The following is a 13,817-nucleotide window of genomic DNA, read 5'->3' as shown; positions in this document are numbered from 1 at the left end:
AACAGCCAACATTCAATTCCAGGGACAGTTGAGTTTAGGGCACACTTCATGCAGCATTTCTCTGGGAGGCAGGTGGCTATGGTCTCTCCAGTGTTCTCCTGCGTTGCAGTCAGATAGACAGGGTTAAAGGCTGGCTTTGCTACTGCCTAGATTTGTGACTTTGGTCATGTTACTTAACTTCTCTGGACCTCACCTTAGTAGTGAGGGCAGGTGACACTAATAATAATGACAATTTAGGGTTACAGAGAATGATCAAGGAAGAAGTCCCCAGATACAGTGGCCAGTACCCACTGATGCGTGAGAAATATTGGTTCCTTCCACTCAACAGAATCCTCCCCTTGTTTGCATATTAGTTCACAGAAAAAGTGTGAGTGGTGTGTAAAGGTATAGGCTTGAAGTCAAAAAGTCTTGGGTTTGAATCTTGGCTCTGCCGCCTCCTTGCTGGATGACCTTAGGCAAGTTGCTCAACCTCCCTGTGTCTTTCCCTCCTTGTCTGTGAACACAGGAATAGTAATTGTGGGTGCCTCGTACAACCGTTGGGGGAATTGTGAGATAACACAGGTAAAGTCCTGGCATATAATAAACACTAATAAATGGTTAACTGAAATAAGTTATGTTAGAACTGGATCATTCGGAAAGAAAAATTTTGGCATTTAATGAAACATAAGAAAATCAGGGGGAAACACACAGCTCTGCAGGGGGTCATATGAAGATATGGGAAGGCCTCTTCAGTTTCTGAGTTATCTGTGGATTGATTCAAAGTTGCATTTCTCTGCCTCTCCTAAGTGCCCTTCCCACACCACCTACCCCTCTACTTTGCTTCAGAAAGAAAAAGGTTGGGTTTTTTTTTTTTTTAAGGCAGCACAGTCTCCTTTTTGTCCTTGATTTGAGATTGAAGTCAGAAAAAGACGATGGGGAGGGGGTGGGGGGAGGAAAGCTGTTTCGTGTATCTCAAGAGATAAAGAAGAAAAGCTTCTCCATCCAAAATGAAAATCTCGTTCTGGTGATAAGCCTTCCCTTGGCCCCAACTGTTCAACCCACTGCTGGGGAAATCTTCAGCAAGATCTGTCTTACCTGGGAGACCCTTACCTGTGGGAGTCATTCAAAGAGCAAGAAGGAAAACCCTGAAGTCCTCAGCTGCTGACATGAATTCCCAGGGACCCACTGGCCTCATCGTGGCCTATCGGGTCTCATGGAATGTACTATGGCTGCCTCCAAATGTCTGAATTTTTGTGACCTTGGACACCGAGAGAAAACTTGATGTGTGCCTCACATTAAACAGGATGCAAGTGAGACTCTGGTTTAGAAATACCAATTTATGGAGGCATGGTTCAACAACTGTGTTCGTCCCTCTACCCTTTTCATGAGGATATGTCACTGTTTTATTTTCAGGTAAAATCTAGGCTCATGAATGAATGGTGCTGATTTCTTCAAGCATGAGTAAGAAAAATAAGCCAGTAGCTACTATGCGAGTGAGTGAGGGAGCAGTTTGACCAAATTGCTGACTGATTTAAGAGGTTCCCAATGTTTGCCTTGCAAAGAGGTGGGAAAGATGAGGGAAGACAAGGGTGGCTCACCCTTTGTGCAAACTAGGAAAGGAACTATCGGGCACTAGTTCAGAGGAAAAGCACACTCTGAAGACTGATTCTGAAGTCGCCTTTCCTGTAGAGTTTTATTTTAGTATGCAGGAAGGTATCTGCACTTTTTAATTTCAGTATTTAGGAATAATAAATTGAGTTGACAATCCTGAAATCACATTTTAGTCTGGCATGTGGTACTTTAATAATATATACTGAGGTATTGCTCCCCCCCCCGGGCTCCCAGTAAACGGATAGAGGGGAGTTCACTGAGGCCTCGTCTCTGGAGGCACTAGATGAAGGCAACGGAATGTTGGCAGCTGGAGAATCTGGGGCTCCCGGAGAATTGCTCCATTCAGAGCCAACTGATCAACCTTCAACTTTCATCACATTCTAATCAATGAACCAACTGAGAAACTATCATTAATGATTTATTATTGTCCGGTCACAAGCCACTTGCTGGAGTGTGGTTTGAGCTACTAGAGTTAGCATTTAAGAAATCATTTTGGCCATGCGATTATCCACCTACAGAATTTAGTGACATCTGAAGGTTAGTACTTATAACTAGTCCTCCTGCGTTGGGTCACAGAAATGTTTAGGGAGTGAGGTATCATCATTACATGTATATTGTGATTAAATCTGGGTTAAAAAACTCTTTTCCTGTTGCAAGTTGTGATGTTGAAAAAGAATGTCTATACTAAATATACATTTCTTCCCTATTCCCCACTTCAGCCCATGGTGAAGACAGCTGAGGTTTGATTAGTTCATGTCTTTGTCCGTTCAACGACTGTGTACCAAACACTGCTGTCTGCTACTCAGCTTGCTGGGCATTAAGGGTACAGCAGCACAGTCTAGCAGGGAGGACAAACTGACATTAAACTTGTAATTGCTATATAATTTGTTGAATGCTATTACAGGGAAAGAACTGGTTTGAGAGTGCGTATCAGGGGGAACTAACCTGGGCCGGGGCTCTGGAAAGCTCTCTGTGGGGACGCGATATTTAACGGTGCCCTGACGAATGAGTGGGAGCTAGCTCAAGTGAAATCATCACGTCAAACGACAGGCTTTTCTTTGATCAAACGTAGTTTTGCCATTGTTCAGCTTTCCAGATAAAGACCTGGGATTTCAGAGTCAGCACTAACATTCTCAGTGGGATGTTACAACACCTGTGATTATGGGTCTCCACTTCAGTGCTCATGTGACAATGCTGGAGTTGTGGCAGAGAACGGTGGTTGGTCCTCTTCTCGGGGGGACACCTTGAACACCACAGATTTTTTCCTAATAATTACTTCTCCTGTGGTATTTTCTATTTGTCTTCTGAGGACCAAACACATATTCAATGTTTTGTAATGGCTGATTTGAAAATAGAGAGAGGGATATGCCGTTTCTAGTTAGTTGGGAAGTTCTTACTCCTTTGCTTCTTTTTTTTTTTTTGATTTTTTTTAATTTAACTGTTTTTCAAGTACAGTTTTCTGTCTTTTACTCCCATCCCAGCCAGCACTTCTTTGTTTCTAATTCATGGTGGTTGTAATGAGTTACCCTCTTGACCTGAGTTGACACCTTTGGGACTACCTTCTAAAATGTGTGATCAGGAATCGAAACTTTCTGGAATTGTATCACATTTACTTCCTACTGAAATACTAGTGTCTGTGTATAGTCAGGTGGGGGACTGTAACGAGTAAACATAAATCTGAAAGGAAAAAGCTGCAAAGGGTCTCAGGAACTAAGGGAGGTGGCTACTCCTCTTGTCTGGGGGAAGTGTCTGAACACAGCATGTCCCAGAACTGGGGCGGGCGCTCAGTGAACAGGGATCAGCAGTGGTTTTTGGCCAAAGACATGGGGAAATGGAATGTGTATGATGTAGTTCTGTTGTTCCGAGGTTGACAGTTGGAATCTGAGTGAGAAGTAACTACTAAGTCTTTGCTATCCAGGTGGCCCTCTCATCACCTAATATGTTTTTTGCCGGATGGATGTTTGAAAGTGCACTAAAGAAGCCATTTGAGCCTGATTTCCCTCAGATAATTATTTACAATTGTGGGCTTCCAAGAGGGCTGGTTGGTTATAAAAAAGGACAGATGAGAATTGTTCGCAAGAGTAGGGCAGCTGGGTATGGCGATGTGGCCAGTGAATTGCCCAGGGACACTGGCCTAACGCGGGAGGGGAAGCTGCAGTTCAGCCAGCCGGGAGGAAGGATGCTGTTCTGTAATTCATCCACCTGTTTGTAATTTGTATAAGGGCATGCTATGGACTAGCTGCTGCCCTTCTCCCCCACTTTTGAACTCATGCTCGCATCTAACTATGACTTAAACAAAGAAAAATGGGTAATTCTGAGTAATTTTTTTCATGGGGAGATATGGCTGTCCGATCCAAATCTTCTGCAGTATAAACTGCGTGTTTTCGTCTACAAAATACGGTGCAGATGTTACCCAGCCATATTTTCACCTTGACGCTTTCCAGATAACTCGCTGGGATTTCCTGTGGGAGGTAACATCTGCGTTAGGCTCACAGAGCCTTTCTCTGTCCTGTCTCCCGGTTTATACGCCTGGTGTGGCCAACTGACTGTGTGTGCGACATCGTACCAAATTCAAGGGCCGTGTGCTATTTTCCTCTGGAAGTCTTCCTAAGTCGGTACTTGATGAGGTCAGATGCTGCCAAATAACTCTCGGTAATGCACAGCCCCCCTTCCCTGCCTGGCCGCAGCGTGGCCTGGAGAGCTAGACTAGCATCTGGCAGCTCTGTGTGTATTTAGCAACTTGCAGGTTTCCCTGTATTGATTTATACCAGGGCTTTTAAAAAGAATCAACATTTATTCATCAAACATTTGTCACATGCCTACTCTACATAAGGCTCTGGGCCAGTTTGGGGACCATGCAAATCCTATGAGATACTGTTCAGATATTTCACATGCGAAGCAACTGTGTGACTGTTGGCAGTTCCGTGTGGTCCAACCTGAAAGTGTGAGCCCACAGGCAGCGGGTCTGGACCGAAGTCCTGGCTCCTCCGTGCACTGGATGTGTTACCTTAAGCAAGTTTTTAAATTTGCCCCTTTTCTTCAGTAAATGAGAAAGTGGCTTGGATGACTCTAAGGGCCATCCTTTAGGACCTTAACAGTTTAAACTGACCAGCCTGGAAGAAGTATTTCATTGCCAAAGAAACCAGTTCCATAGGAGGTGTGGATATGAGAGTTAATAGGCCCATGAGTTCAGCGGTGACTTCAGAGGGCGAGACAAAGTTCTTAAAATAAAACTCATGTTATTTCTGCCCAATTTAAAAATAAATAAGTATGTACACGGCACCAAAACCCATCACCATTTAGGCTTTATTTAGCAATCTTCTGCAAAATCTGGAAGGTTGGACAACTTAGAGTGTAGTATCATTTTCATTAAAAGTTCTAACATAGTAACAAAATATTTTTCTAGTGATTTATAATTTTCAAAGCATGCATTTTTCTGATTTTTATGCTCATGACAACCTAATAAGCCAGGCTGTTTTATTTTTCACCCATCTTTTAGGAAACTAAGGCTTAGAGAGCTTAAGTGACTTACCCAAGGCCATCGGCTTAAGCTGAATTCAAGCCTGGATTTTATAATTGTGGTCTCTGTATCATGTCCAAACTGACTCCATGCACAGCAAAACAAAGAGGGGGATAGCTGGGGAGAGAAAGAAATGCTACAGAGATAACTGGAAGCAGAGTGGAAGGTTTTCGTGTAGAGATACCTGTTGTTAGCTCTTTAACAATCCTTCTTCACTGGGACAAAGCTCAGCTGGGCAAAACCCTCATCACCAAGGCATGCAACCACAGGCACTCAAAGGGAAGGGAAATGCTGGGCTGGAACTGAAGTGCCTTTGGATACCCCCACCACATCATCAACATTGTCCTCCAATGCATAAGGGCATCTTTCTTCCTTCTTGAAGCTTGTGGCTATTGTGTTATTCAGGACATTCTAGCTCCTGTACCTGCCAAGCCAGCAGAGGCATCATGGATTCCTTCACTGTTGCTTCAAGAATTCCTTAGGAGACCATGCTAAAAACAATTAGTGTCAGATGGCTCAAGAGGAGATACTTCTAATGGTTCTCTTGCTGAGGAAGGAGGCTTTCGGAACTCAGCAAGATTGTGTTTTATTGTCCCCCCGTGTACGGGCCTTCTAAGATCCCAGTCCAATGGCAGTACACACACGAAACCTTAGCTCTTAAAGGGATCTTCTTTAAGACTGACTTGCAGTATAGTCCAGTCACTTGATATTGAAGCCGGTGCTCCAGAGAAAAAAGGCCACTACAATGGTGTCCACATTTGTCTACACGTTAGAATCACTGGAGAGCTTTTACAGTCTCAATGCCCAAAGTCACACTCATTCAAATAAATTTTGGGGAGTAAAAGTCCGGTATGAATATTTTTTAAAAGCCCTCTGAGTTGATTGCAATGTCCAGCAAAGTTTGCAATTAATGGGCTTATGATTTGTCTAAGATCGCGTAAGTGGGGTCAGGAACTCACCATGGTTCAACTCAAGTATTTTTAGCTGAATGTAACTCTTGCCTGGAAAATGTAGAATGAGAAGATGCAGAATAGCTGCCATAATGATAACGGGTCTAAACAATAGATAGAAATTTATTTCTCTCTCACAACTGCCCTTCAGTATGAGTACATTAGCCCTAGTTCACTAATGGAGACTATGAATGTGTTTTTATTTGGCCTGTGAATCCTCCTTAAATGTGGAAGGAAGCCCTCCAGTGGTGCTCCTTCCAGCTGTCAAACCTACTGCGTGCCAGGTATTGTCCCAGGTATTGTCTTAGGCTACATGGATACATGGCCAACAAGGAACAAAGAGCTCAGCCCTCCCAGAGCTTATCCATTAATGAAGGACCCAAAAGCATAATCCAGCAATTCTAACTCTTAGGGCCAGGACTGCGGTGGGAACTTATTTTACTCATTTGCATTGGACCTTGATTTTTCGAGAGGATTTGTGGCAGAAAAAACACACATAATGAAGTTGTTAGGATATAAATAAGAAACAGAAATCGAGACTAGGGAAAATATAAATAAGTGTAGAGAGTTAAGAACAGAAGAAGGAAAAGTATAATTATGCAAGTCGTAACGATCTAGTTGGGCTGAACCTCAATTTTGGCATTAAGTGTTCTGGCAGCCATGTTGAAAAGGGAGCTCTGTTTAGTTGCAAAGTTTTTATTGTCAGAAAGACAAAAATATGCTGTTACCTCAGGGAAAGAAAGGCTTTCCCAACACTTGGCTCTTGAGGAAATGTCTCATGTGGAATTCCATCTAGTCTCCACCAATATTCCTATAGTGACTGCAAGATTACATCCTGTAACACAGTGTCTTGAAGACCCTGCAGTAAAAGCAATGATATAAGATGGTGAATTTATGTTGTGAATAGGTGGTCAGAAGTAAGTTGATTTGTGCCAAATACATATCTAGATGAATCTATGGCTATCAGCTGAAATATCTGAGGGAATGGATAAATCGGACACCCTTAAAAGCAGTCTTCATAATTTCTCTCTACTGGGATTTTGATAAGGTAGATGGTAGTGTTACCGAACAAAGGGTCCGAGGGGGGGGCAATACTTGGCCCACCGAGGGATGCCAAAAACTGCTACAGAAAACAGGGGCCCCTCCCAAGGAGGATACTCTAATATCTATAGGGTTCTTCTGTCCGCCGCCAATTGGAAACACATCTCTCAATGCCAGAGATTTGTGAAAAGGAAACAAAATGTTTATTTAATGCTATTTAGGCCTAATGCCTTCCTTAAAATATTAAAGTCTTTAAGGATATACACCTACACACACACACACAGCGCTCCCTTCTCCCACTGTCCCAACTCCGGGTACCGTAAATCAGGAAAAGAGCACACGTCCGTTTTTCTCCCAGGCCGCTGGCACGTGAGCTGTGTCGCCTGCCTGTCCAGGCAGGATCTCCAATTAATCCAAAGTCATGCGGCACCTTCCACTGGCAAGAGTTCTTTGTACCAAGTTCTAGTCAAAGTCTCTCCTGCTTTCCAGGCTACTCAGCCAAAGGGAGCACGCCAAAGCCGTGTGGGCCTCTTCTACCAAAGCCGCGTCTTTCTTCTTCACCTGGCCGCAGGGATCTCCATTCTGGCAAAGTTGCGTGGTTTTCTCTTCCACCTGGCCAAGAGGGGGTCTGCACTCTGCTGAAACTGCATGGCTCTCCCTCCGAATGGCTACAGGGGTCTACATCTTTCTAAATAGCGTGGCTCTCCCTCTCATCTGGCCAAGAGGGGGTCCTCACTCTGCTAAAGCCACATGGCTCTCAAGCAGGCCCTCTCTCAGAGAAGCAGCTCCCAATTCTCAATTCTAGCCTGGTTCGCCCCCACTCTGCTAAAGCCACATGGCTCTCAAGCAGGCCCTCTCTCAGAGAAACAGCTCTCAATGGCCCTGCTCCATTCGTCCCTTCCCCCAACTGACACCTTGGGGGGGGGGAGTGAGGATATCTTAATATTTCCTCCAATATTCCTGTACACTTTGTGTTCTGGACACCATTCCAAATCTTTTCTGGGCCCCCCCCTTGGCTGCACCCTGTATCAGTAGGGGTTTCTTTGAATTTTTCTGGGATAGGGTTGAAGGGTAAGTATTCCACATTGTGGATAGTGTAATGGTTTGTACTAGGGGTCAGCAAACATTTTCTTAAAGGGCCAGACAGTGAATATCTTAGCCCTTGTGGGCTAGTCTTCGTCAAAGCTATTCAGCTCTGCAGGTACGACACAAAAGGAGCCATAGACACTACCTAAGTGAATGAGAATGGCTGTGATCCAATAAAACTTGATTTTGTAGAAACAAGTGTCATGTCAAATTTGGCTGACAAACTATATTGCCAACCCCTGGTTTTAACACTGAAAAAAAGCAAAGTATATTCTTGCTATCCTTTTGTTGGAATTACAGAACATTTAGAAACTTAGTCTTGGCCAAAGGTGACTTTGGCCTCATGATTTAATCGTTGGTAGGTAACGATATGTGCTGGCAGGAGCATGGCTCATGCTCACGTTGCAGAGTCACTACATTTGCTGGAGGACCCAGGAGGACCCCGAAGCAACCCAGTGTAACTATTCACACATCAAAGTGACACTCAACAGATGGGGAACCAAGGTCATTGCAGCACAGAAGTGGGATGGGTCTAACCATTTTTTATTTCATGTGGAGAAGGAGAATCATGTGTCTCACCTGGAGGTCTCACAAAGTAACATGGATTCTCTATTAAGATATCCTGGTTGGTCCCTTAGGAAAGAGAGGAGAAGTTGGATTATTTCCAGTGTGCTGTATACTCCTTCATCATCTTTTCAAGTGCAAAATCTGTTCCAGGCTACCAGATGTAGATTCTAACATATCTTCTGTGAGTACAGCCAAAAATACAGCTGCCTTTAAGAAAAAAATATGATTTTGCTGGAAAAAGGCTTTGTTACAGCAGGTAATAGATGTTGATGGTTTGTTATGATCTGGATTTTAAAATACCTCCCACTGGCCGTAAACTAACCTGGGGGGGTTAATTGTGTAACGGGAGCTACATTAAAGGGTTAAGTCTGTGAGGTCATCAGAAAAGGTGGCCTCAGGTGATTTGGAATTTGCAGCAATGGGTGATTTAGGGCTCCAGCCTTATTTACTGTTTTAAGCAATTTATGGATAACCTATGGTCCTGAGCGACAAAGTATGACACACGTGTGCGGCAGGTGGTGACAATGGGAAAGCAGGCTTAGGATTAGCAGCTTCAGGAGAGTTTGCAAAAACAGGGAAGACAGTTGTGGAACCTTTGGGGCTTCCTTGTCAGTTTGAGCCTAATTTGATGCATCATTCTTTCGGGACAGCAGAGAATTGTTCCTTTTTCTTCATTTGGAATTTCTTAACTATTCACTTATCCAGCAGCATATGCTGGTTGAGAAAATGGTTTCTGTTTATTGTAATCAACTACTTCAGGCCCATAGAGAACAAGTACTGTGTCTTTGTGTTTATATACTCAGAGCTCTATCCAGTACCTGATCTCCAATGGCCACTCCAAAAAATGGTTGCCGACAGAATGAATCCTGGACAATATCATCCTGTCTGCACAACTGGTATCACAGAGCAGTGGATTGTCAGGAAGGGAGATGGCTCCTTTCTGTTGCACAAACTGTGCCAGACCTTGAACCAGTCCAACAGAAATTAAGGCTTTTTATTTAGGGACTGGAAAAAATACAACTGTAAAACTCAGAAAGCAGAAAACCTCTCATATGGAATCATAGCACCCCAATAGATGCCACCATATTATGGTGGGGGCGGTGTGGATAAATGATATATATGGCACATATGAGATATTTTCAATAATGGCTTATTTTTAACCAGCAGAATTTGAGACCAGAGAAGTTTCAAGGGTAAATTTCTTGGGGGAAAAAATGCCTCATACCAAAGTCACCCAAGATTTCCACTTTTTCTGAAGTAACAGGTGACCAGGCATAGTATTTCATTCATCCTCTTTCCTCTGGCTCTTGCCAGCATGCTTATTAATAACAATGGCTTCATCAGTTGTCTTAAGAAAACTAATTTTCTTCAACGGAAGTTGCAGTATGATTTTACAGTCATATTTTTTAAATATCTGCATGCAATAAGAAATGCATGCAAAATGGGGATATTCTGAGCCTAAAACAAATTAATTCTGAGCAACACTGAGGTTCGGCCACAGTGCTGTGCCCACCCCACCCTGGTGGCCAGGTCTTGTGAGTAAGAAGGAAGAAGAGAGCCAAGAGGCTGGGGATGTCCCCGGGTGCTCTCTGAATCCAGCTGAGGCTCTAGCCCTGAGCACTTCACTGTAGGATTTCCTTCTACCAGAGGAATGCGGAACAAGGAAAGAAACAAAGAGAAGATGAACTTAAAGCAAAGCCTGACATCACACGGGGTAAACTTAACATGGACAGTGTGTCTTATGGTAATAGATAAATTGCCTACCTCCATTGTGTCTAGGTTTATAAAGGATGAACTTTGGCCCCAGGGACATTAAGTATCTTTTCATCCTTATTACCTCCACCCACGTCATTAGTCCAAAAAACTTGAGCGTCTGTTTACAGTTTTGCTCCTGACCCTCCCCTAGCATTAACCAGAAGGCAACAAAAATAGAATAAAGAGATTAATGCATAACCTTAAGCAACCTCTAGGTTCACCTCACGGTCCTGCTTGGGTGAGTGTTGGGAGCCAATTATAAGTTGTCGACTCTGAGTATCTTTAGTTCATAGGAACATGCTAATATCCAAAGTAGATATTAATTTTTTACTTGTGGATTCATCTGTTCATTGATTCGTTCTGAATGTTCTTGGTCCCAGGGCCTGAGGATCATTTTCTCAGACACTTCACGGCTCATCTTCCGGCTCAGTTCCTCCAGTGGCACGCGGGCCACCATCAGACTGTATGCAGAGAGCTATGAGAGGGATCCCAGCGGTCATGACCAGGAGCCACAGGTACCGAAACAGAGCTGTGCTCTTAGCACTATGTGTGTCATTGCTTCTGGCAAATTCTGGGATCTCCTGTATGCCTTTAGTGGGAGTGATTTGATTTTCTGGAAAGCAAATTCCATATTGATACTTCCAGCTGAAGGACAAACTGAGAGTGACTCTGTGCAAATTTAATTCATTCCTTGCAGTGCTGGAAACAGAAAAATTGTTCTCCAGCATCTATGATGAGTTTAGGCTAGCATTTCCCAAATGACTTATCTCTCTTGACTGCTCTGCATTCTGTTAACTGGGGTGACATCAAGAAGAGGCACCTTGTATAGACAAAGACATTTTGAGTCAGAGTCAAACTGGTCAACCCCCAGAGCCTTGACTCTGCTCAGGTAAATTATGAGTCCTCAGGTGTTTGGGAAACTCTGTGCTGGACCATGACCTTGAGGTGCCGATATAGATGCTACTCTGGGCTTCCTCTCTGAGATTGCTACAGAGCCTGGCAGGAGAGGAGAGACTATGGCTGGCCTGAGTTTAGAGTCAAGGGAAGACACCAACAAGGCTCGGCCAGCCAGTGTTTGGCAAAGCCCCCTTATGTTGTCAACAGTGGAACTAATAAAGAACTCACTCGGAAACATAATAAATAACACAAGCATAAGGCTCCCCACTCCCATTATTTGTTCAAGCTCCAGGCAACTTTAATTAATACCAGAATGTTGGTATTAATGTTGGCCCTTCCAGCTACACTGCTGCCACCCCCACCCTCTTGATCTTTACTTCAACTTGGGTTCGAAGCAGAGTCTTTGATGGTTTCTTGAGATGGAAACATGGGCTCCATCTGCAATGCGTCTTTTGTGAAACAGAGGAGTGAAGAGGAAGTCACTGCTTCCCACTTTACAGTTGCTCAGCATTTCCAGTTATAATTTGTCACAGTGGTTCTCTGGCTAGAAGAGACACCAGAGAAAGTTTTCTCTCTTTGTCAGTACTTCAGTAGATTTTTTTTTCAAGATATTTTTCTTTGGAGAGTCTCAAAGCATTTGGGAAAAATGGTACCATAGATCCTTACACCTGACTCTATAATAAGATCTGTATTGAGTAGAATCACGCCAGGGCCCAGGGCAGGCTGCCCCCAAATATCCCACCACACCAGATTGATTACTTTGAGTGGAAATGGAGGCCTAGGAGGCTGAAAGCTATTATCAGGGTCACCAAGAGCATGAAGGAGCAAAGCACAAGGCCAACATCAAGTCCTTGGCCTTTCTCTCTCAGAATCAGAGGCTTCCCATGCAGGGATGGGCCTCACGTTGCCAACATCATTTGTTAGTGAGTATGTGTCATCCATGATAGTACAAAAGCATGCCTTACCCTATTTCTCTGCATAAAAAGTCTCAGCTACATTTCATTTTTGGGAAGCAAGATGAAAAGCAAGGACCTGAGTGTCCAGAGCTATGTACAGGGTGAGGAGTGATATTCCTGGCCTCACCGACTCTGACTCACCCTGACTCAAGGCAGTTACTTCTCAACATTCTTTTCCCTATTTGCATGCAGTACATGGTCATGGTATTTGCTTATTTTTATTTACCTTCTGCACTGACTGCAGCAGTATCTATGTAACGTCGAGGCCATTAGACATATGTGAAAACAATCCTATACACACATTTTTCTCTACCCTTCTAGGTTCCTCTGGCTGGTTTAACAATAAAATTGGCATGACACAAATTAGCAGGAGAAAAACAAGTTAAAGTTTAATAACAGATATACCTCCTATATACCCAGGCAATCTGAGGAACCCTCTGTAATGGCAAAAGCCACTGCCTTAAATAAGGTGGCCAGCTTACAAGACAAAAGAAGATTTTGAGGGTGGGGAGTGAGTCATGGGAGGTTGACAGGAAAAGCCCAGTACACAAGGGTAAGGTTATTATGCAGAGTTCAGTCCTTGCCTCTCCACTGATGAATGTTTCTAGGGTTAAGTTCATGCCCCCCTCCCTGTGACGTCAGGGAGACACCCTTACAAAAGGGGATTTCCCCTGTGCATGTCTGTTACTCAAGGGTAATTTCTACTCAGTTTTTAGAGCTTTGCCTATGTCTGCAGTTTCTTAAAAATAATCAGCCTAAAGTAATCCTTAGGCCAGAGAGACACTTTTTGGGGTGGAAAGTTGCTGTCCTACAAGTCTCTCTCTGAGATGGCCCACGAAAGCTGAGTGGTGCCACTTTTTTAAAGCTTCCTTTGAAGCTGAAGACCTCCATGGGCTCTTTGCTAGAGCACAGGGGCGTAGGTGTTGTCCCCTGACAGGGCAGGTGTCCCCCAATATCCCACCACGGCCGATTGATTACTTTGAGTTAAGATTGATTATCTTACACACAGCAGCCAGTGTAAGAAGGGCACCCTGACCCTCCCCTGTCTCCTTGAATGCAGGAAGTAAATCTCCCCTGTGAAAGGCACCCTCCTTGCTCCAGGGGGGTGCAAAGAGATGCCCTTAATGCTAGAGGTAAGGAATCTCGAGCCTAGAAGCCTGTGTAAACAAACCTTAGTTTTGACTAATTTACTACCGAGGCCGTTTTCTGTTTAGATGCCTTACAAATGAGCATCCAAAATTAAGTTTCTCCGTCCTGTCAAATATTCACAACTTTATTGTTTCTTTGTCTTAAAAATATAAAAAGGTGGGCTGGTTCATTATTTCTCTGAGGGTTTTTTATGATCTTCTGTGTGCATGTATTAAATTGGTTTTTCTCCTGTTTATCTGGTCTTTTCAATTTTATTATTAGTCTGGTCACAAGAAGTCAACAAGTATAGAAGGGAGACTTCCCTCT

The 13,817-nt window shown here is 43.7% G+C and overlaps 1 protein-coding gene across 2 annotated transcripts in view; it reads left to right on the top strand.

Moving 5' to 3' along the window:
- PGM5 (phosphoglucomutase 5) overlaps positions 1 to 13,817 on the top strand; it is a 170,291-nt gene that overhangs the window by 129,462 nt on the left and 27,012 nt on the right. The window contains exon 10 of one of the 2 annotated variants that reach the window (XM_037061711.1): positions 10,890 to 11,024. In XM_037061711.1, the coding sequence (XP_036917606.1) occupies positions 10,890 to 11,024 (135 nt within the window). Of the gene's footprint in view, positions 1 to 10,889; positions 11,193 to 13,817 lie in introns of those variants that run through there. The other variant, XM_037061709.1, reaches the window with a different exon arrangement.

This window comes from Sturnira hondurensis, unplaced genomic scaffold (genome assembly GCF_014824575.4).
Source record: "Sturnira hondurensis isolate 20B ecotype Veracruz unplaced genomic scaffold, ASM1482457v3 Scaffold0013515, whole genome shotgun sequence".
NCBI lineage: Eukaryota > Metazoa > Chordata > Mammalia > Chiroptera > Phyllostomidae > Sturnira > Sturnira hondurensis.
Note: the sequence above shows the minus strand (reverse complement) of the source record. Positions and strands in the feature narration are given on the sequence as shown.